The following is a 24,131-nucleotide window of genomic DNA, read 5'->3' on the forward strand; positions in this document are numbered from 1 at the left end:
TAGCGTTTTGATACCTATTAGGTACATAAATTTCACTAAAATGAATACCTATAGCGTTGGTATGCTTTGTTAGCTATTTTAACAGTGTATTAGCGACTACAACGTCAGTAATATCAGTTATTACATTCATTTTTACAAAAATCTGAATTCATAGATATATAACTAAAAGATATACATAGATTTAGATCATTTCAGGTAACAAAAATAAAAGAAAAAAAAATAAAAACTAGTGATGCATATTTTTATAATGTTTTACGTGTATGCTAGAGAATTATTTTTTAAATACAATTAAGTTTATTGCTTATTTCTTCACATAACAATGCAATTAAAAATAGTCGATACTAGACTAATCTAATTGGTCAGTCGCCCGGCCCTTAGCTGACCTTGTAGTAAATATAGCGCTGCCGGCGCTGTCGCCAACTCGCTGCTAGACCAACACAATCACGTTCAAGATACACATTGTCCGTCTTATCACTGAAAATGGCTGAACGATTGCATCGTAATCGCCTAACACTAGCTCCTGTCGATCTAAAAGTGTTTATCAAGTGCAAAACAGTGTTCGATGTTGTGTAGTTACGTTAGTGCTCCGTTAATTTAGAAAAAAAAATGTCATCAGCGTCGTCGGTAACGGGAAGGAAGTGTTAGTATTAATATAAGATGTGTAAAAATAATTTTGTGACGTGACACAAGATTTTTGCTATCCAATTTTTACATGTTAAGTATATATTTATAGTATAAGGTCTGTGTTACTACATATACGATCAATTAATGCATAGTACGATACAATTGGATTTTAACGTCGCTCGTAATGTTCAACGTAATATTATTGGATATTTTCTTAACTTGTAGTTGACGAAGTGTTAATTTTTTGTTGTAATATTTTAATTATATTTTTTTTTATCAAACCGTACTTCATTCAGGAAGTGTTTATATTAATATCATGTCTGAAAGCGTATCGATGTGTTATAGCATATGAGTGTTAGGTATATTCGTCCAGTTCTAGTTCAGTTCTAAAATCAGAAACGTTCGTCCAACGAAAATTTCTATACTTCGACGAACACGTTAATAACTACTAACCTTTGAACTTTATGTTTTATTAAGTGTTACATTCGTGCAATATTCGTGAATAGTCATTATTCAAATAAATTTTATTTTATGTGACTGTTATATGATACAATCATATAAAATATAATTATTTTCGTGACAATAGTTTAAGCAATATGAAGCTTTTTTATTTTGATTTTCTGCACACAAATAATGTATTTTAAGGAGTAAGTATTTTTAAATATAACGTAGATAAGATATTAGAAAATACACGATGTATTTATTTCATAGTTTCGAGAAGGATTCTTATCACATTTAGTGTATAAAATAATTCAAATATATACTTTATAAATACATACTTGTTATAAATGACAATTCAATAACCGTTAGCAAAATGTAAGTTTACGACTAATGATTTATCAAATAATGACGATGATAATGTAAAGTTCACAAAAGTTTCCCTACCACTAATGGTCACCGGTCCGGCACCTGTTCGAGTAATAATATTTAACAAATATTTATTTCTGGTATAGTTGATTTGATCTTGTGAGTTATCCCTCCATTCCTAAGAGAGTACACAAAGTCGGTGATCCCGAATTTTATGGTAAATATGTGTTTTATAACAATAATTGCCCTTGGTAAGAAAATTATCAGCCAAATTGTGGAATGGATAGTCTCAACCTATTTTCTTATGTGTAAAAATCCTTTCTTCAGGAGTAGAATACGTATATTATGGACTGTTTCAGTTCTGTTCAATTTAGTGGCTAATAAACCGTTGAATCTATGAAATTATTGGGTCTCATTCATTTTTTGCAATCTTATGGATATATTTCGGTTGGAATAACTCTTGATAAATTTCTCTGACAATGCATGATAGCAAAATCTTTTAAATTTGATAGGTTGAATTGACAATCACACTCTCCTGATAAATAGTTAAAGCCCTCTATGTAGGTAGTCATACTTTATATAGTTCGTTGTTCTCACAGATACTCATTATACAATCGACCCATACCATCGCTTTTCTGAAACTAGGCTTCAGCCGGGATTATCTATACCAACACTTCAAAAAGCAAAGAATTTGTACACGTCTCATCTATGTCTGCTATGGTTATTAGAAGACACGTTGAATTCTTGCCAAACAATCGAAGGTCAACGGAAATCATTTGCATGAAACGTAAGCCATTTTAAAAATTTAACAAGTTTTCATTAGAGTTGTCAAGAATTTTTATTTTGATCCACGTGCAATTTAAGGACGTATAAATATGTGCGTCCTTCAAAAAGTAGAAATTTGAATTTAAAATGAATTCAAAATATTAATATCTGTGTGATATATAATATATTTTATGTTGATTTTATATTCATTTATTTTTTCTTAATTTAAGTATTACCTGCTGACCCCGCAAACGTTGTTTTACCATATATTTTATTAACCTTCGTAATCCCCCCCGAATGAAAAATAGATGTTGGCTGATTCTCAAACCGACCCGATATGCACACAAAATGTCATAATATTTTATTATCCCTATAACCCCCCCCCCCCTTTAACTTAGGGGTATGAAAAATAGATGTTGTTCCATTCTCAGACCTACCCGATATGCACACAAAATTTCATAAGAATCGGTCAAGCCGTTTCGGAGGAGTTTAACTACAAACACCTCGACAAGAGAATTTTATATATTAGATTATTATTTAAGTAAGTTTGTTCTTTAAACATACAATCAATATAACTGAAATTTCTCTATAAATAAAGGCTATAGATTAAAAATATAGATTTTCCACTGAATAAGTACATTTCTTAATTGGATACGGCATTTAGTTTTATTGAAAGAACACGTTGTTCTTAATCCAATTTAAAGTGACAACGTTATATCGAGGAAAAGTAGGTTATAGTAAATGCGAATTGGACTCGATTAAAGGTAACCTTACATTGAAATATATTAAAATCCATTTCTTTTAAACATGTCTTGCAATCGATATATTTTTTTATCAAACTAAAAAAAAAAAAGAAAACGAAAAACACGTTTCACTTAGGGGGCAACTTCTTTAAATTAGGTATTTGTTATAATTTTTGATTTTGGTCGTTATAGCGGCCTTACCAAAAATACTCTGACTAAAGTTTCAAACGTCTTTTTACGATTTCCCTAATATATGACATAGCGGATGCCCTGAGGGAGAGTCCAGCGCAACCCAGCCGGCAGCCACTTTCACGCCTTAGGACAAGCGACTGTAACAGCCCGACCACCCGCCACTAGAGGGGGCTTGGGGGGAATCTCGTCCTCAGTTCTTCGCGCCTTCATGACGTCACACCCTCGTCTGCACCTTAGTGCCTACCACGTTTGCTCTTACAAGTTCACTCAAACAGTAGTTAGATACGATGGGCAGCACTTCCGCAGATCCAAAACGAATTCTCCTATCAACTTCCTTATTGAAGTATTTTCGGCGTAGTTGAATAGTGTGGCCTAGGTTGACATAATGTACTCGTCGAGAGGACTCATTTAGGCCACCCAGTATTTGGCTTAGCTCCTTTAACGTCTCCACAAAGATGACGATATCATCGGCGAAACGAAGATGAAATGAGAGATGTATAAGCCATTGACGTTGATGTCTTGCCCCAGAGTAGTTTATAATATTGTTTAATTTTTTATATAGTGGCCATTAAAATATACATATCTGTAAAACTTACAAATGCCTCTCCGAACTATTTTGAATGAATTCGCTGTTGAGTAAAGGCTTCTTCTCCGCATCTTTTAAATGCTATATGAGAAGGTACATAATCCAACAAGCTTCTCTACGATAGATTGACAGATTATTTCTCCACCATAAGTAAAGATGATGAAAAGATGAGCAGGTCTGATCTTGTTATTGTCTTTGAATGTTACCAGATTGAAGCCGAGAGAGAGATTTTTTTATATATAACACAATGTACAACGTAATAACATTGGGGTTCACAATACTATCCTTGCTTTTCCTCTTAGCGAAGAAGCAAAACAATTGTATAAAATTGTACAACTATATCTTGAGCGTCGTGTGTAAGATTTTGTGTGTAAAAACGAGGGTGACATGTTCAGCCTTGAACAAATCCTCTATAAAAAATAAAGATAAAAAAAAACATAAGTAAAGATCGCTATCAGATATCTATGATTTAAATCAGTACTAACGGAATTACGTGCTCTCCGAAGCACTATGCGAAAGACCCCCAAGAGTACTAAGACCGAAAAGAATGATTTAAATTGTAAATCCAAATATCTAAGACGAAGTATTTGTCTTATTTAATTTAAAGTACAGCCCTTAGGGTTCCTTATACACTATTTAAACTTTATTTAAGTAGTTATCATACCCTCAATTACAGATAATTGTTTTCAGGCGCTTAGGAAATTAGAAAAATGATAATGACATGTTTTTTAAGACTTTAATTTTTGAAGATTATTCATAAAAACTCAAATTCAACTAACAATGTGTATGAAACTTAAGCGTGTCTTTTTTATCGACGTAACCTAATAAAATCGTCTTAATGACGTCAATTTAACGTTAAGTTACAGAAAGATATTGATAAATAAGAATCAAGTACTTATTTAAAGTATAGATCAATATTTTTAATTTACTAATATACTTCTGTTATTGATTTGTCAAAGTCTAAATAGAATTATAACTTGTAAGTGGACTTGAATAAAAAAAAATCATTTTCTTTTAATTTTGATTAAAAAAAAACACTAATCTATTTTTCTCTTTGAGATTGTTATTAATTTTATATTGCTCTAGATATACGCTTGAAATCAATCAAATTAAGAAATCAAGTAAATTAAATAGTGAAAAATAATATGAACTGAGATTAGTCGCATGTCAGTAGTAATAATTTGATCCAAGTATATAGTATAGTAATGTACAGAGAACCCACTAAACTCGCGGTATTTCTCTTTCTCGCTCCGTAGTTAGATCCTATGCTATAATTTGGCAATCTGAAGATCCAGGTGATGCTGTAGCATCAGATTAGCAACATTACAACTGTGTTAATGTAACATATTACGGAACATTAAATTGATCCAACCTGTGGAAGCTTTTCATATTTTCACGCAAGAAACCTTATGATCTTCGAATCGTTAATAAACTTTACAAAAAGTAACTAAAATATTCAAAATCCACTTGTAAAATCTTGGATAAAAGAAAGAATAATAAGTTAACTTAGGTTATTTATAAGGTAAAGCATCCCTACCCTCCAGCTCCCCCAGGCTGGAGGCATCCGTTAGAGTAAAGAATCCCTAATATAGTATGAACACCTTTACAGGAGTGTTTTAAAAAATAAAACATATTTTAAAGTTGTTTTTTTTTTCCCTTTTTCATAACTTTTCAACCTTTCAAATTTAGAACTCGAATGCCAATAAATGCTACGAGTATTGGAATTAAAACTTTTTTTAGATTAGATTAATTATTTATTGATTCATTTTTATTTTACCCATCATTCAAACGTTATTATTTTACCAAATTACTAATAGGCATTTTATCAAACTTCTCATTTTTAATTCAGTATGCTTATAGATGGTATTTATATTAAAATACCTCGACGCAAACAATAGAGGACGACAGTGTACAATAATTATTCCTCAAAAAAAAATCCATACACATATACCAGAGTATAAGATTTTAATAACTATTTTTATTAAGTACTAGCTGTGCCCGCGTCTTCGGCCGCGTGGAAAAAAATATATTGTTCAGCTCGCAGAGTCACAAAATAAAAATATTTCTAAAACAAAAGTAACCTAAGTCACTCATTAGTACATCAACTACCTGCCAGTGAAAATCCCGTCAAAATCGGTCCAGTCGTTTCAGAGATTAGCCGGAATAAACAGAAATTGTAAAAAATGTCAATTTGTTATAATTATGTAGCGTGTATACATCCATATGCATTTAGTAAAAAGCGGTTATTTTAATACTACAAACAGACACTCCAAATTTATTTATTTGTATATATTGTATGTTTTGATAATCTTAACAATGTAGAAGAATTTTAATTATTTACCATATTATTTTGTATTTCTATTACAGACCCTTTATATTAAGATGTTTTTTCACTTGATCGAGTATACGTCAAGATAGAATATAAGTTATGAAATATACAAGCCTAGTGTAAGAAAAAGAGGGCTAGATGGATGATCGTTCATCCATAGTTTTGTTGTTTGTTAATTGATTCGGCCACGCATAACCCAATGATTTAGATTGCTTCCATTTTATTCAATATTTCGATCAGAAATTATCTCAAGATCTAATAAATATTTGGAAGCTAAAAACAGACGTGTTTCAAAAAATATGGCGAAATTGTATGTTTACCAAATAAGTTTTTCTTTTTAGTTAAATATGTTGTTACATTTTTTTATTACTGTTATACAACTGTATATATATAATTTACATCATTACTGAGAATAAAATCGATATAATTACAAATTTTTTTAATGAAAATTGGTAGGTTGGTACGAGTAAATGGTTTTATTTATTTAAGAAATTATCATACATAGAGAATTATTTAGAATATTTTTCATTTAAACATATATATTAAGTTCTAATTACGCGTGTGTACGAATTCTGATATTTTTGTAATAACAAAAAAACAGTCAAATTGCACTGCGTATAGCAATTAGTGTTTTTATGATATGAACTATATCTATTGATTTAACATGAAAATTATGTTTATTTTTTATTTATTTTTTTCTTTTTTTTTTTTATGGAATCCAAATATAATCGCCATTTTAAACAGATAATTACAGTTTCAGAATTCTGTATGACGAAATATATTTATTTATCGCTGAATAATGTAAAGTTTATGTTAGTGAGGTAAATTTAGGTATTATATAAAAAAACCTTTTCAAAATGGTTGCGTTTTTGTCACCCCCCATACATATCATATAACTTTAACGACCATTTTCTCACGATAGGCACCATAAATACCATGTAACGCACATGAAACGGGTATTATACGTATTACATAATTCTATGCTCTATAGCATGCGTTGTTTGCAGATCAAAAATACCGCATCTAGCCTTACAGGTATCATAAATATATAAATAAATTACTTTTAAAGCTTTTTTTATGAAGTGATTGAAGAACATGACACTAATCAGCAACGCCTACGGTATCCTGTTACCATTAGACAGATCGTACGCCGCTTTGTTACCTTCATACATACAAGTATAGGTATACATAGTATAGAAAAAAAAAACAATTAATATAAACTAAATCTTAATAATTTCCAGCTAATAATTCAAAAGTCGAATTGTCACAATTACATTGCATAAAACTGTCGCTTCCCGCTGTCTGTATGCTTAAATCTTTATTATTATATTCTTAATTTTGATGCGGTTTTCTTAATAAAATGGAGTGATTCCAGAGATAGGTTTATATGCATAATATAGTAGAGAAACACTAACATTGCGAATATTTATTTTATATTTTATATTTAGTATCAGCATTTCACCCGTGCGGAGCCGGGGCGGGTCACTAGTAACTTATAAAACTCTCCTAATTATTATTTTTTTATTTTTCTTAATTATTATGTTATAATTAAGCTGCGGAGCGAACGTGTATTGTTATAGAAAAATCTGTCAGTACAATTTCATGAAATAGCTATAAAGTCGAGCGGAATTGTATCCACTTTTGAGTTCACACTAACCAATTATATCAAGATTGGCGAAACGTAGAAAATGCAGAGAAAATATGTGTTAACTTGATATTTCTGATACACTTGTATTTCTTTCAGTGGTACTGAGCACTCTCCTCGAAACCGACCACTATGAGAGTTTGATAAAGGATCTTACTTGTACAAAGTGCAACCGATATATGAAACCACCGATATATCTCTGTGTGGACGGACACAGCATTTGCGGTCCATGCTATGATAAGAGCTATCAGTGTCATATTTGCAAAGTAAGTATTTTATCTGAGTAAGAATATCAACTAAGTTATAAAAAAAACAATACCCGCCACAATTATATATACAGCTATAAATGTAATATAATGTAAAATCATAAAGCTAAACAGTTTGTATGTTTGTTTATTTAAAAACTAATCTTAGGAATTACTGGTTTGAATTGAAAATTTATTTTTGTGTCATGAATGAATGCACGTGAATTGTCTACTCAGGAACAAATCACAGCGTATGTTTTTTTTTAATTTATTTAATATTAGATCCAGTTATTTCAAATCGAATTGACAACAACGAGAACAAACAGACTTACGATTGCTCAAATAAGGGTTCATGTTTTTTATTTTATTATGCGGATCCCTAAAACGAGACAGTAGATATGTTAAGTATTCAGTAAACGATTCATTCGATGATTATTTTAATTTGTTTGTAATTAATTCACGTTCGTGACAATTACAATACAGTCAAACAATTGAAATTAATTGTTCTGCGGTACATTCAATGATACATTGATTTGGTTGAAAATGAGTAAACAATTATTTGTTTTCGTCATTGAATGATTTATTTTCACATATTGTATAAACGATAGTTATTTATAGCTATATCTTAAAATATAATTGCAACTACATTAATAGTCGCGACGTATTTTTCAGCAAAGTAATTTGAAACGTAAGAAATACATGTATCTTTGCAAACCATTACAAAATAACTTTGAAAGACAATGAATCTATTACTAATCTTTAACACTTTTTGTATTAGAGTATACATTAAGGAAAGTGATCCATGTGCGCGCCCAACCAAGCGTTATAAGCGTTATAAGAGTTAAAGCGTTCACTAAGACCCTATCTGTTCTACTTCATACACAAAATGCATCATCTGCCAAACATTGGAAGTTTTCTTGACCTATTAGCTTACTGCCATGTTTTGAGTACTAGTAGCTAAACAACACCACAACACTACAAGACTAAAAATACATTTTGTACGTCAAAAATAATATTCTGTTCTTTTGTTACATTTATTTATTTATTTTTATTTATTTATTTTATACTTTATTGTACACCACAAATATATTACAAACAAAGCATAAAGATTACAGACAGTGAAGTACAATGGGCGGACTTATTGCTAATTAGCCATTTCTTCCAGACAACACATTTATTTATATTTTAAAATATTTCTTCTAAATTTGTCTCGATATAAATAATATTTTTTTACAGAAAGAATTCGCGCAGATTCGTCCAATGGTACTGGAATCCCTCGCTAACAAAGTGCTATTTCCTTGCACAAATGCTGGCTGCCCGAAACACGCCACGCTGCCTCAATTGGAAAAACACTCTCCTCACTGCCAATACCGCATCATTAACTGTTTTATGGCTAGAGTTTACGGTAGTATACTTTTAAATATTTGGAAAGTCAAAAGTGTACACCTCCACGCCCACTAGTCTTTCTAAGGAACTAATGATCGACCGTACAACGACTATAAGTTGATTAGTTGATTTGGTTCCTTGTAATTAAAAATATTTAGTTTCAAAATATTAAAGAGTTTTTCAGTTTTCATATTTAATAAGTTTCTTAGTTAATGATTTCCTAACATAATAAAAAACAACTTATTTCGTCAACCGGTTTTCGCGTTATTTTACTACCATCCGTATATCCAAAATTTTGACGTCCAACATAATATTTATTTTATCGATAACTAAAATAATATTCAAAAAAGACTTCAAATGAAATTTATTTATATTTTTGTAAATATTCTGTATAAAAGCTTGGCTAGCTTTTACAGCATATTAATGTATCGTTATAAATTATAGAGGTTTAAGAGTAAGCGCTTCCCTTACTTTTATGAGAATAAAGCATTATAATCCTCCTTGGAGGCGTGCAGTACAATCATATACATACATGTAAATTTCAAAAGCTAGACAGTATATCAAAAAGATAAAAGCAATTGAAACAAAATACTTTGGAAAATATATGTACTACGAAAGCGCTAGACCGACTTTAGTAAGCGACTGAAGAAATCCAGTGATTTTTCTCTTAGCGATAACGTACCAGCGCAATATCCTCTACTATATTATGCGTAACAAATAGAAGACGGCAAGCAAAGTTGTTACAATATATGGTATAATTTATTACTAGTGTGAACTAATACTTCCTTATCTAGTATCGAACTGACCTCATTGTTCAACGGAGTACATTCCACAGAGTGAATCGAAACTGTAATTTATAACTATAATTATTGTGACAACGAGAAAGTTATAACTATAATTATTGTGACAACGAGAAAGCGATATCTAATTCAATGGTGGTAAATATTATTTGGTTACGAAAATTCTATATTAAAATTAAACATAAGGGATCGAATATATAGAAATAATTCAATTTAATATTTACAGTACATTTTTCTTACTGTTAGTCACTCGTTAGTATACTGATATATAACCTAACCTAAGATTCTTTTTTGAATGTCTTAAGGTTTTCCAGCAAATAAGTATAACTTTAGTTTAGCTTTAGGTCCGCTTTTCGCTCAACGTATTTTACATAGCTGTGCAGTAAATTTTAAATAAATAGGTAATCAATTTAAGCTTTAATTCAATGTAACACTTCAGATGTTCTAAACAATATTAATTATGTTATAATTTGCGTAACTAATTAATCAATTATATACATATGAATGAATTAATGTAAAACAATTAGTGAACAGAGCTTAAGTGCTTCCAAACAATGTAGTCATTGACGTAGATATGTGATATTGAATGTCTTGTGAGATTAGCTATGGTTTCTTTTCTAATAACAAAGTTATGAACAAAATAATAGAGTTTTCATTAATACGATGATATATACCTACTTTTTCATTTTATCGCACAGTTAAGCCCACAAAGAAAAACTCGCTATCACGTACGATAACATATTAAAAGTTTCAACGCTGAGACATATTTTATAGAAATACTAGCTTTTACCCGCGGCTTCGTTCGCATTGAATTTTTCTTAAATAAAAAGTATCCTATGTTACTTCTAATACCTCCAAGAATATGTGTACAAAGTTTCACGGTGTTCGGTTAAGTAGTTTTACCGTGAAAGCGTAACAAACAAACTTTGATTCACATTTATAATATTATATTATATTTAGTAAGATATATTTTTTATTGAATTTACTAACATTTAATTATTTATCAAAATAACCATCTAAATTATCCTTAATAAATGTCGCGAAGCCTTCATGCCTAATTGATATTTAATGATAACAGTGAAGAGCGTTAATTTTTTTATATATAATTTTAGGTGAGTGTAAATGGGAAGGTCGCGCTGGCGAATGGATGGATCACTGCTTCGTAGATCACAAGCAAAGAGTAACAGAGTTGCCATTCATCACTGTTAAGGATAAGTGGGACGCTAAAAGAACGGAACCGGTCCTGAATTATTTCCTATTAAAATGCTATGAAAAAGTATTTAATGTATATCAAATTTACGACAAGAGAGGGGGTGAGTATGAAATATTTTAATATGTTCGGTATATTGTATTACATAAATTCAACGCTTTTTGTTAATGTAATCAGATATTGGAAATAGAATACAAAAGCTCTAACAATGGCTGTTTATGAAAGAAAACTCGGTCTTTGTTGCGTTGTAGACATTAATAAAGAGAAATATTTTTAGAATAGGTAATATGAGTATTTTAAAATCAAAATTAATTTTAATGAAACGTTCCAACTATTTTTGGTGTTTACTTCTTAAGAAACGATATAAGGAATGTGGTATGAAAAAGTAATGGGAAGTGAAATCGTGGGGGAAAAAGCTGAACAAAGACGCTGAAATTAATAAAAAAAATAAAATAAATAAAAATCATTTATTTCTCTAATTGACGCACAGACATTGACTAACATAGCTTTTATCTGTTTATGCAAGATATAAATAAAATACTATATCAGCATTAACTGTGCACATTTTATAATGAAGTCTAGATAACATTAAAATTGATATAACAGCTTCACTAAATCAATCACAGTAGTGCGCTACAATACTTCAAATGAGGCTAGAACAAAAGTAAAATTAATAATAATGTATTATACTTTTGGAATAACATTTATAAAGTTAGTAGTCTATTAAAATAATACAAAATAAATGAAAAATATTTTATTCTCATGACAGTCTGTAGTGAACTTTGGCCTACATAGTGCCTTTTTTTACATATATACCTTTCATAGTGTATAGTTAAGTAAATATTTAATCACTTAATTGTACCAACGTCATCGTCACTTTACCCGCCCACGTATATTTAGCGTGAATATACAAGGTAACTTTTGTGTATACAAAGCTATTGATACGTCAAAATTAATGATTTGTAGCAATTACGCATGTCACTAAGCAATACGTCATATATTAACATACCTGTATTCTATCTTTTTAGCATAAAATATTTGTAATATTTTACTTTGTAAAATTTAATCTTTCTCTTATGTTAATAATTAATGATAATTTGTACTCTGAAAACTTTTAGCTATTTCAAAATTTCGTTGAATAAGTTTAAGCTCTAATTAAAATACCTGGGTTTTCACACAGTATTCATTAACGTTAAAGAAGTAATTGCAGCAAATTATTCTAAGTTTGAAATTTGCATTTTATTTCGTGGAATTGCATTAATTATGACAGTGAATTTAGTTTTCCATGAGTGTTAGTTTAAGACTCCGTTTTTGTTCATCTCTTCCCATACAATATTATTCTCATCTATAGTTTCATTGGAATGAGCATATATGAAGAAGTATAAGGACATAAGCGCCTTACAAGCAATGAATACAAACATATAATTCTATTTACTAAAAATATGTTCATGTATCTTGAATTTTTTTTAATTCGATTCAATTGTCATTGTTGTAAAGTTACAACATCTGTCTATCCTGTTTTTGTAGTTTAACATATTGATGAAATATTATATCTAGGAAATGTCAACATAAAAGTTCACAGTGGAAGTAATAAATAAATGTAAAAAATATGATTTCCAAAGATCTACAAATTAAATATTGAAATAATTTTCAACCATATAAGAAAATTTTAAAGTAACATTTTCAAACGATTTATAGTTTTTCAGGCGATTTTATAATATCTCTAAATAAATATTTAATCAAATATGTAGTTTATTAATTAAAAAACTGAAATAAAAATATTATATCTGCTCGAATATTTAAAAATTTAGTGTTTTACTCAAAAGAAATAGAATGTTCTACGTTCTACGCGCGAAGTGTTAATTGCTGGGTCAGTCAGTCAGTCAGTTCAGCCTATTGCAGTCCACTGCTGGACATAGACCCCCCCCCCCCAAGTTCGCGCCAGACATTCCAGTTATCAATTGCTGAGTACGAAGATAAAAAAGACAAATTAAAGTTCACACAGATGATTAATATAGTTATTCATAATTTAAATTGGTAATGAAACAATAAGAGTAAGCAATAACCTTAGTGGTAATACGAGAAGTAATTAACTGTAACTCCATATAAAATAACTATAATGACTATTTATGATCACTTGATTATAAGACATTAAAATTAACATCTAAAAGCTTTTACAATATTTTATAGTATTATGAAAATTTATTATTAGAAATTATTTTTAATTTTAAATAATAGATATCTTCATACTGTTAACTTTATTTCATCTTTCAGGAAGAATGATGTGGACCGTTTTAGTCAACGATGACAACGCTGAGAAGTTTTATTTCGAAGTTGATATATTTCTGCCAAATATTCCATGCAAAAGAATTGTATATAGGTAAAATTAAAAATTGCTTCAAAAAAAAAACAGTGGCCACAAGAGTTGGTTGTCACTCGTAACATTTACACAAATAGGTCTTACCTGCTAAAATCCATCAAACCTGCTATGCTAGTACCACATACGCTAAAATCCATCAGATCATACCGTATATAACTGTGCCAAGTTTAATACAGACATCTTCATCCATATACAAACATACGCGTATACATACATTCATATGTTCAAAAATCATAACCCGTCGTTAATAGTCGGGTAAATATAAATTCATCACTCGAAGGATTTATGGGTGCTTAATAACATTTAACCTCAGGATCTTTGCCCAAGTATGAGTATTGTATCCATTGGGTCGCATCCTCTATAGGTATAAAGAAACTGGGACAGCGCCGTTACGCGTAACAAACGGAGACAAAAATTTATGGCTTGAATATCCTTTTTGTAAATGATATCTTATCTTATCGTTTAGTAAAGTTCGTTGAAATTTAGTTCATTTCCTTAAGAATTTTCGCGATTTAGTTAAAAAAATAAGTCGTTCTTGCTTATCACGATAAATTGTCGACAAGCATCTAATTAAGACTAATCCTTTTAGGCGGCCTTGCAAGTGCGAAAAAGACGCTGATTTCCTAGAGCACACACAAAACGTGTACGTTCCGGTTGAAAATGTTTTCTCAATGCTGGACGAAAATGAAGCTATGAATTTTACTGTCCGAATTGGTAAGTATATAAAGTTAAATATTTTATGTATCTATTTATCTATCTATTTACTACTGACTGAATAAATCTTACTATACTGACTTATAATTAATTATCAACATTTAGTCTAATTTTTTTTTTTTTTGTAACTTTAAAAGTTATTGTTAAATTTACAATTATATAGATTACAATTATTATTTATAATATGTGATTATCAATTATTTTAACACATTAGTATTTTTACACATTATGCAAATCATATTAACGTACTATTTTTAAAAAATAAATATATAAGGTAGAATCTCTTACAGGTGAAGTCGAAAACTTGCCTTTATTGGAGACGCCCTCCGCGAGCGAGAGTCTTATACTACTTAACGACGAATCAAAAGAGAACTAATAGAAAAACATTCTATTGTACGAGAATTTTTAACAATAATAACCAGATATTTTATTGTATAGATTAAAAGCATTGTGAATAGTTCAGATGAACAGGCATTATTTGTTACGTTCAAGACTAGATACTGTATATTTCTGCGAATTGTGCAATTTAGCTCTGAATAAAGGCCTATTTTGAATAAAAATAGCTTGATTTTTACTAAAATAGCTTGATCTCTACAACACACAAATGTTAGTATTATATAAATTGAAAATGTGAATATCATATAGCTCTAAATTAAAGGGCTATACCAACCCTTCAACTTGGAAATTTAGTTTAGTGGCGCCATCTGTTGTCGAGTATTTGAACTTCATTCAGAACAACGATAATTTGGGTTGCATTTCGAAAGGCGCTGCGAGCAATTGCAGCATGTGTAGAAATGGCGCAAAATATAAAATTCCAATTTCAATAAAGTCTTAAATTACATTTGTTACTGTAATATACTTATTAAATTTTATGTATTTATACAGAAGTAGCTAACTTATATTTTGGACTTAAAGCGACATAATTTTAGTTATTCTAATTAGTTCTGATAACGTTTTAAATTTAAGTTTTTAAATTTCGCGCCCTTACTACGTATGCTACAGCTGCAGAACCTATTGTTACAAAAGGAAATTTTTGTTAAATACCCGTGCGAAACCGGGGCGGGAAGCTAGTAAATAAAAAAAAACGAACTGTTACTTTTTTATAACTTTTTATGATGGTTACGTGACATGTAGCGATCAGATTCCAGATAATTATTACATGTTTAAATTATGACTAAAATTTTAGGAATAGTAACCTAATCATTAAATGAGATTAATGTTTTTACTTTTGTACTAATCACATGACTATTATTACATTAAAAAATGTATTTTAGATAAATTAAAATGATAAATATTTGCCTAAAATCATATTTTTGAAACCAACAAAGAATGAAAATTATATAATTATATGCTATAGATAATCACCAAAACAATTGGTATGAAATGAAAATAGCGAAATGCTGAAGGACATGTACGACAAAAAAAATCATAATTATTAAAATACTTGATTTTAATAATTATGATTTTTGTGAACCTTATTAATTGTTCTATCTTTCAACATTGCCTTTTTATTAGAATATCGCCCTCCTACCCAAAAATACACGACCACTAGAAAATGTCGAACAAGTCTGATGAAACTCAAAAGTTTATACATATATTTTAAGGAATGATCATTTAAAAACTATATTCCGTAGCGGTTTGGTTAACGACTAAATATATTATTAACTGTTGAGGCTTCGATCCACGTGTATGATAGGGGTTTTATACGCCACAAAAATGTTGTAATTTTCTTTTGTATTTTATTGTATTTATAACCAAATTATTTATCATTTTAATTCAAATGTAATGCCACAAATCAAGATTTAACTTATTTGTTTATAAAAGAATATAATCGTTAAAATAATTAACACAAAAAAATATAAGGTGCATCGCATGCTGTAAACAGTACACTTGAAAGGAAAATTTACAATTAAAAGAAATAGGTGTATTAAACAAAAACGAAGCCTTACCTTAATCTATACTTGCTAATAAAAGTAAAAAAAAAAAAATGTTAGTGAACATTTCGAACACAAGTTACAACGCTCAATGAAAAAAAACCACTAACACCGCTAGAGTACGTAAAGAGGACATTTTGCAGCTTCCACGAAGTACGCGTAATTAGGAAAATTTAAGCTGAATGAGACAATGCCCACAAATCAATGACAAATGTGTCTTTGTAGAAAATTCCATATTTTCGTTAAAACTTGGTAAAAACGGTTTTCAGTCATATTGTAAATCATGCCGCAAAATAATGGGAAGACGAAATTTATTACTCTTGTTTCCTGAAAATTTACAACGCGGAATAATTTATACACAATACGAAATTAATTTATTATTTTCATCTTCGAATTTAAATAATGATTAATATCATATTATATTAGATAATCGGTTTATCATTACCACGTATTATTGGTTATAAAACTCTGATACTACTGCTTCTTAAACATAAGCCAAACAAAATATTTTGTTTATCGTTTCGCTTAATATTTCATTTGATTTTACTCGTTGACAGTAATTATAAGAATTTTCAAAACAAATTCAAATAAATATGTTCACGTCATCATTTTAACTGATTGTTAATTGGTAATATATGATTTTTTTAGAGTTGTGGGGCAGACCAAAGCTCATGAACAAACTCAGGGCTTACTTTGTGTGGGATTGTGAAAAATTCGACATGATGATGCGGGACAACATCCATTTTGGATTTGAACAATGTGCCCAATCCTTTGACAGGTTTTAGTAATTTCTATGTCATGATTTCTATGTCACGATTTTGGCTATTCCGTTTTCTCAAATTAAAGTATACCTTATGTCACACAGCTATAACGTAGCATTTTCTTGGCGAAAGAATTTTTAATATTGGTATGTAACTTAGAACGTAACCTTTACAAATATTCAAAACTACAAATATTTCCCCTTTATAATAGTAATAGTATAGAAGTATGGATAAAGTATGTTCAAAAGGCGTAAAGTACAGTAATGTTATTCAGTATATATTCTGAGTTAAATTGAAATGAAAAGCTTTATACCATGGATTCACCTACGCTTAGTGTACTTTATTGAATATTTGTTTTAAAAGCTGAACTGCCGAAAATCTTTACATCGACGCACAAATATTTGCGAATTTGGACATATAGATAGACTTTGTAGATTTATTCGTATTGAAACTGCGTACAGTTTAAATACCTATTCGTTGTGTAGAACGTAAAAAAAATACATCGAAATAAATTGAAATTTGCTTTGCTTCGAATACTTTTATGTCGAATATCCAACAAAACGTAAACTTGTTTTGATGTAAATACAAAGGCTTTGTATTTGTAACAAATACGTTAATTTTTTTGTATTTGTAACAAATGCGGTAAGTCTAAAAAGATGTTTATTATTTTAAACCGTTACGTCTTAAAATACAATTTAGTATCCTTATAATTTAGTTTTAGTTTAGTTTAATTAAATTAAAGCAAATATGAAAGAAATATATATATACGCGTTAAGACTATATACGTATTAGCCCTTCAATGTTCCACTTGTCTAAAATACTGTATTTAATTATAGACTAAGAAAAGACAGTAGACCTGATTACCAACGCGGGCACATTGCAGATGGCGTGCCATCAGCTGGATATTTCCTCATCCTCCAAGAATTAATTTCGCCAAAATTAATTCGGTGCCGAGCATTCACCTTTGTACGATTCGTTTTTATTACGTATCCACAATGGATATGGCAGTGTAGGGCTGTCTGCGAACAAATTAATTTATCCTTATTGTTCCGAACTCGCATTTTGTATTCGAAGAGATTGGACAAACTTACTTACTTTAGAATTCTAAGATAATTCTTGTGACTTTATAAATGAGATTAAGTTAATAAAACTTCGATATAACGTATTTCATCGTATACTAACATTATGCTGCAAAATAATGAAAAATATAAAAAGAATTTTCATTTACGAGATTACCACAAACAAAAAAAATATATAAAACTAAAAATATTTATATAAATGAGATTAAGTTAATAAAACTTCGATATAACGTATTTCATCGTATACTAACATTATACTGCAAAATAATGAAAAATATAAAAATAATTTTTATTTACGAGATTACCACAAACAAAAAAAAATATATAAAACTAAATATATTTATATTTAGTTTATAATATATATAATGGGGCTTTCCGAGTCCAGAGAGAGGTCTCCAGTCCGATTACTTTTTTGTATTTTTTTTTAATATACTTAGATAAGAAGCGTTGATGTAGGGCTCCCAATAACAGCTAATCTTATAGATGGTGGGGCAATTTACCTTCGTATTCTAATGATAGTGTAGCAGTTTATCATTTCCTGAAAACACGGATAAAACGACATTTTCTTAAAATGAATTCTAGTTAGATCGATTTCTCGCCCCCGCATTAAATTTTATGAAAATCGTTGGAGCCGTTTCCGAGATTCAGAATATATATGTATATAAATACAAGAACTACTCATTTCAAGTTATTAGATAAAGTAAAAATTGCTTAGCGAATTTATTGTTTAACATGACATTACATTGACTGCGGAAAATGAAGAAATTCCCAGGGGATATTAAAAATATTTCCATATTAAACCGAACAAAACGAAATTATGAGTTAAAACACGTACACATTTATTTTTATCATCGTAAAATCCCGTGACATTCGAAATCAATCAAAAATATAGGTACGGCCTATTATTTAAAATTTAGTAAAAAAAAACACGTTTATAATTCATTTAGTAACCTGACCCAGCAAACTTTGTTTTTCTAATGTTTACGCGAATTTCACTCATAATAATAAAACAACTTTTTCGGAATTTATTATGGTTTATTAGGTTTTTACATGCCTGACGTTTTGGATACTTTACATCAACCATGATCACAGGAGGTTTTAATCTGTATTTTTTTTTTACATCAATATATCGAATTTTTTGAATTTACTTTTATACAAACGAAACGGAAATAAAACAATTGTGTAAGTTGGTGCAGTGGTTCGAAATTTAAACGCGGATGTTATGTATGTATGTACGTGACATTTTAGCAATTAATATTTATTTGTATGGTTTTTGTTGATAAATAATCCCACAACATTAATAGTATAATTGTTTTATAGAACTAATATTATAGGTACTAAATAAGATTTTACTTTTTAATAACATTACTCATAAAGATTAAATCCATATACAAATGTTTACAATTATTATTGATGAGAGTGGTCCAATCACAAATTCAAGTGGATTTTATAATCAAATTAAGGGAGAGTCTCTGTGGAATCATCAGTCGATTCTCCAAAGAACGCTGCGAGACGAGAAAGCCAATTAATTAACTCGCTTTTAAATTGTCTGTTTTGTTTCAATTAAGTGTCGAAAACATTTTATCATTTGATATTACAATGTCAAAGGCAAATTTTTGATATAAAAGAAAATTTTATATTTAAATAAGAGATAGTACGTAATATTGTTTATACAAATAAATTTTAAAAAAACGGTATTTAAATTTTGCATAACAATATATTAACATAATAAACTATTATTATAACGAAGACTGAGTTTCACTTTGTTACATTTCTGTTTGGATAGAAACGAGTAGTAGATTTTATATTTCTCAATCAATTCAATAATTATATTCCCAAAACATACAAGCTATCTCATTCAATGTTGTGATTAGGATAATTCAAATGCAGGTAATACAGATTTATTTAAAACGAATTTTAATAGCTAATATATATTTAGCTTTTAAAATGTTGTCCTTAAAAAATCAATATTTTTGGTAACAATTCGTTATACATATTCAAGTAAATACACAGGGCAGCAGCGTCTTCGGTGCGACAATGCCAGCCCTGCGGTCACCAACCAGCCTGCCCAGCGTGGTGACTATGGGCAAAACACATGAGTTCACGTTATTTTTGGCGTAAACTTGTGGAGGCCTATGTTCAGCAGTGGACTGTATGGACTGTAATGATGGTTCAAGTAAATAGTCTGTTTAACATCTTATTTACATTAAAAACTAACTTAAAGCATATTATTTTATTTCTTTTGTATAAATGGTGTATATAACGGTACGTATAATTATTGATACATTTATATAGCAACAGACATTGCTATAATGCTACGCAAACACCAAAAGCAATTTCTCTGTAAAGCACATATATCTTGTTGACGGGAACCGCAGTTTCATTTCATATTCAAACTTACATTTACTTGATAACACAGCTAACTCATACTTTAAAATGAAAACAATTGTAGTCAGTCAAAAAAAAAAAAGTTTAACGCTCTAAGTAAGAAGAGAAACGATGAAATTGTTTATTGAATCTTTCACACATCACATTACACAATCTCACACAGTTAAGATTATTTAGACAAAAATAATTTGAGATAATAACATCACATCTTACATATTATGTATTTAGAACGAAGTTCCTCACAGACCACAGAAATACTAGTTCCTTATCAAGCGGTACACGCAGCGATGAGCGGGATAGGAGCGAGATCAAAAAAAGCGTAACAAGACTTTGTCTCGACACTTCTCGCTATTCTACACAATTAGATCTCAAACACGAGTCTTATTTTAGTTACCACAAAACCATTATTACTGTGATTGTAAAAGATCATTAAAGAAGTCTTAACTTTTTTTTTATGATACATAAGTTATTGTTGATTTCTAAAATAACACAATTATAATTATTAAAATTAAATTTTCACAATTCCTAAATGTTTCCAAATTTTTTTTAGTTGTTCCTTTTTAATTTTATTTATTTATTTCATGCACAGCTTTGAGCTTCTTACATACATCCTTTACTATACCAGCCTTTACATTAAATCATTAAAAAGAATTAAATATATATAATACTTATATTATTTTATTACTTATTTTTGCAAAAAAGAAACTTCGTTTCGACCGGGTTCATGGATCTTTTACGACTTTATATATATATATATATACAAATTCTGTACAAATAAAGTTAATTTTACAATTCATCACATAATCTTTAAACTCATCGCTATTGTTAATTATTACACGAATTCACTTTTACTAATTACATAGCCGTTCAGGTTTTTAACCTATGAAAAAACATAGTGTATGTAGTATTTAAAACAAAACCTCGCAAACTGTTGTTTTAAAATGACCTTCTTGTTAAATTTAAAGCTGTATTGTATTTCAGTAGAATAAAAGACAAAAGTCTTCAAAATTGAAACAAAAGAGAAACTATTTTCATTTAAAGATTTTCAAGCATTCATAGCAGCCGCAAAATATTCATAAAGAGATTGTGTCAACGAAAAATATTGTATTTTAATGGAGATTCTATGTAGACTATAACATGTTCTAAGTTAAATGGTAACGTTAACATTTTATTGAGGTTCGTTAAAATATCTATTGTGCAAGCCTCGTCCATTATTCAGAAGGCTCGCAGCTGTGGTTGGCGTCTACCCAAGTAGCGGATACTTGGACCATGTCCTATCATGTCAGTTTTATTGGCAGATAAATCCATTATAATTATTTAATGGATGAAATAAAATTGTACTGTCCTAAGAGTATAAGTAAAATCAAAAAGATTATTTCATAAGTCTTTACTTTTACTATTCATTTCTATGCAAGGAAGTTCAAATATGTAAAAAACATAGAAAAAAATGAAACTTTTTTTGTATACTTACTAAATGTTACTACTGTTACTAAATTAACCTTCGGTGTACTCAAACAAAAATTCACAGAAAATCGTAAATAGATACGACTTCTTATTTATTTCTCGAGTTATTATTAACAAGACTTAGTTTATCATGGATGGATTAGAATTCATAGTTATGATAGATTATTAATTGCATTAGAAGCAACAATTGCCCTCTCGCTGATCTTAACCTTTTGATCCAATAATCTTTTGGAATAATTTTCTAATCAAAAGTTAAATACATTATAACTTGAAACGTGTTTTATGTAAGAATCAATTACTTAAGGTCAATTCCAGAACATTTGGTTATAATGACATAGATGTAACTAAAGAAAATGTTTATATATCAAGCGTAAATACTTTGTTGATGAGAATAAAACTGTAATCTTCGATATTTCTTCAAATAAAAGGGATGGAATGATGTTCCTTATCTATTATACTTTTTTAATCTAAAGTACATTTGTATTATACTAGCTGTGCCCGCGGCTTCGCCCGCGTTGAAATCAGTGTGTCACAAAGTTTTCCTGGCAAACTTCGAGTGAAACTCTCATCAAAATCGGCTTAGCCGTTCCCTAAACCTTCTTCTGGCCAATGGTGGAGCCCTCTCTCCAATGGTGAAACCGCATGAAAATCCGTTCAGCAGATTTTGAGTGAATCGATCACATACACTTTTGGAGACTTTGTTTGACTGAGTAACTTTTTAAAAGGCACTAATTTTATAATTTAATAGTTATTTTTTATAAAACCTCTCTATACATCACATTTTTAAATTTACTTTCAGGCTGTATATGTTTCATACGAACTATCAACCCCAATTAAAGCCCCTTAGCAGTGGAATATCATAAAATCCGTTCTTAGCGAACGTCTGCTAACTATAATCTACCTCCCTGCCAAATTTTGTCTTTGTCCAACCTGGATGGATAGACCATCCAGCGGTTTTTGAGTTCTCGTGATGAGTGAGTTAGTGACCTTTCTGTTTTATATATAGATTACGATGCATTATTTGGAAACCTCCTCACCATATATAGAGCATATATTTTAAATTTCAAGTCTCTTACTTCAAAAACATAGGACTTTCATACAAACTTCCAACCCCCATTTAACCCCTTTAAGGGTCGAATTTTGTAAAATCCGTTCTTAGCGGATGTCTAAGCTCTATAAAGAGCCTTCCTGCCAAATTTCAAGTTTGTAGCTATTATAGTTTCGGAGATTTCGCGATGAGTGAGTCAGCCTACCATCGCCCGTTTTAACCCCAAAAGGGAGTTAATTTCTAAAGATACATTATTTGGACACCTTTTCACCATCTATAGATCTTACATTTTAAATTTCAAGTCTCTTACTTCAAAAACATAGGACTTTCATACAAACTTCCAACCCCCGTTTTACCCCCTTAGGGGTCGAGTTTCGTAAAATCCGTTCTTAGCGGATGTCTACACCCTATAAGGAGCCTATCTGCCAAATTTCAAGTTGGTAGGTGTTATAGTTTCGAAGATTTCGTGATGAGTGAGTGACCTTTCGCTTTTATATATATTATAGATTAACCTCTGGCCGCGACTTCATCCGCGTGGAATATAAAGTTACTTTGAGCTAACTGGGGAACTCCCAAAAGGAAAAAAGGTGTGTGTGTCTGCTCCGACACACGACTGGAATTTACTCCTTCAGATCGGCTAGGCACAAGAAAGGCTTACTAGTCAAAGAAAAAGATTAATACCATATCAAATGGTAAATAAACGAATCAAATAACGCCATCTGACGGTACGATGAGATGGCGTTATTTGAAAAGTTCGTTACGCCTTTAGACATTACACGATAGATGGCGATACGAGATGGTACCCTATTGGGTTCCGATAGATGAGTTTATTAGAAAACGTCGTAACGCTATCTCCAATATCCGATAGATAGCGTTAAAAAACGTAACGAGGTCATTCGTTAAGTAGATTTTACTCCTTTTATTTTTTTTTCATACCGGGGGCCTTATACTATATACTATACAAACAGCATAGCCTATATGTCTTGGCCGTTTGAACGATCGGAGAGAGAAAATGCTTAGTAGTGGTTATT

At 30.0% G+C, this 24,131-nt stretch overlaps 1 protein-coding gene across 1 annotated transcript; it reads left to right on the plus strand.

Annotated features, from left to right (window-relative positions):
* The first annotated feature begins 448 nt into the window (after positions 1-448).
* On the plus strand, positions 449-14,986 carry LOC123659989 (cysteine and histidine-rich protein 1). Its single transcript, XM_045595140.1, has 7 exons — positions 449-640; positions 7,791-7,957; positions 9,173-9,341; positions 11,235-11,435; positions 13,607-13,712; positions 14,302-14,426; positions 14,717-14,986. The coding sequence occupies exons 1-7, from the start codon at positions 607-609 to the stop codon at positions 14,800-14,802; spliced, it is 888 nt and encodes a 295-aa protein (XP_045451096.1). The 5' UTR covers positions 449-606; the 3' UTR covers positions 14,803-14,986.
* Positions 14,987-24,131: the final 9,145 nt, after the last annotated feature.

The sequence above is a fragment of the Melitaea cinxia genome, chromosome 14 (genome assembly GCF_905220565.1).
Source record: "Melitaea cinxia chromosome 14, ilMelCinx1.1, whole genome shotgun sequence".
In the NCBI taxonomy this organism is placed as follows: domain Eukaryota; kingdom Metazoa; phylum Arthropoda; class Insecta; order Lepidoptera; family Nymphalidae; genus Melitaea; species Melitaea cinxia.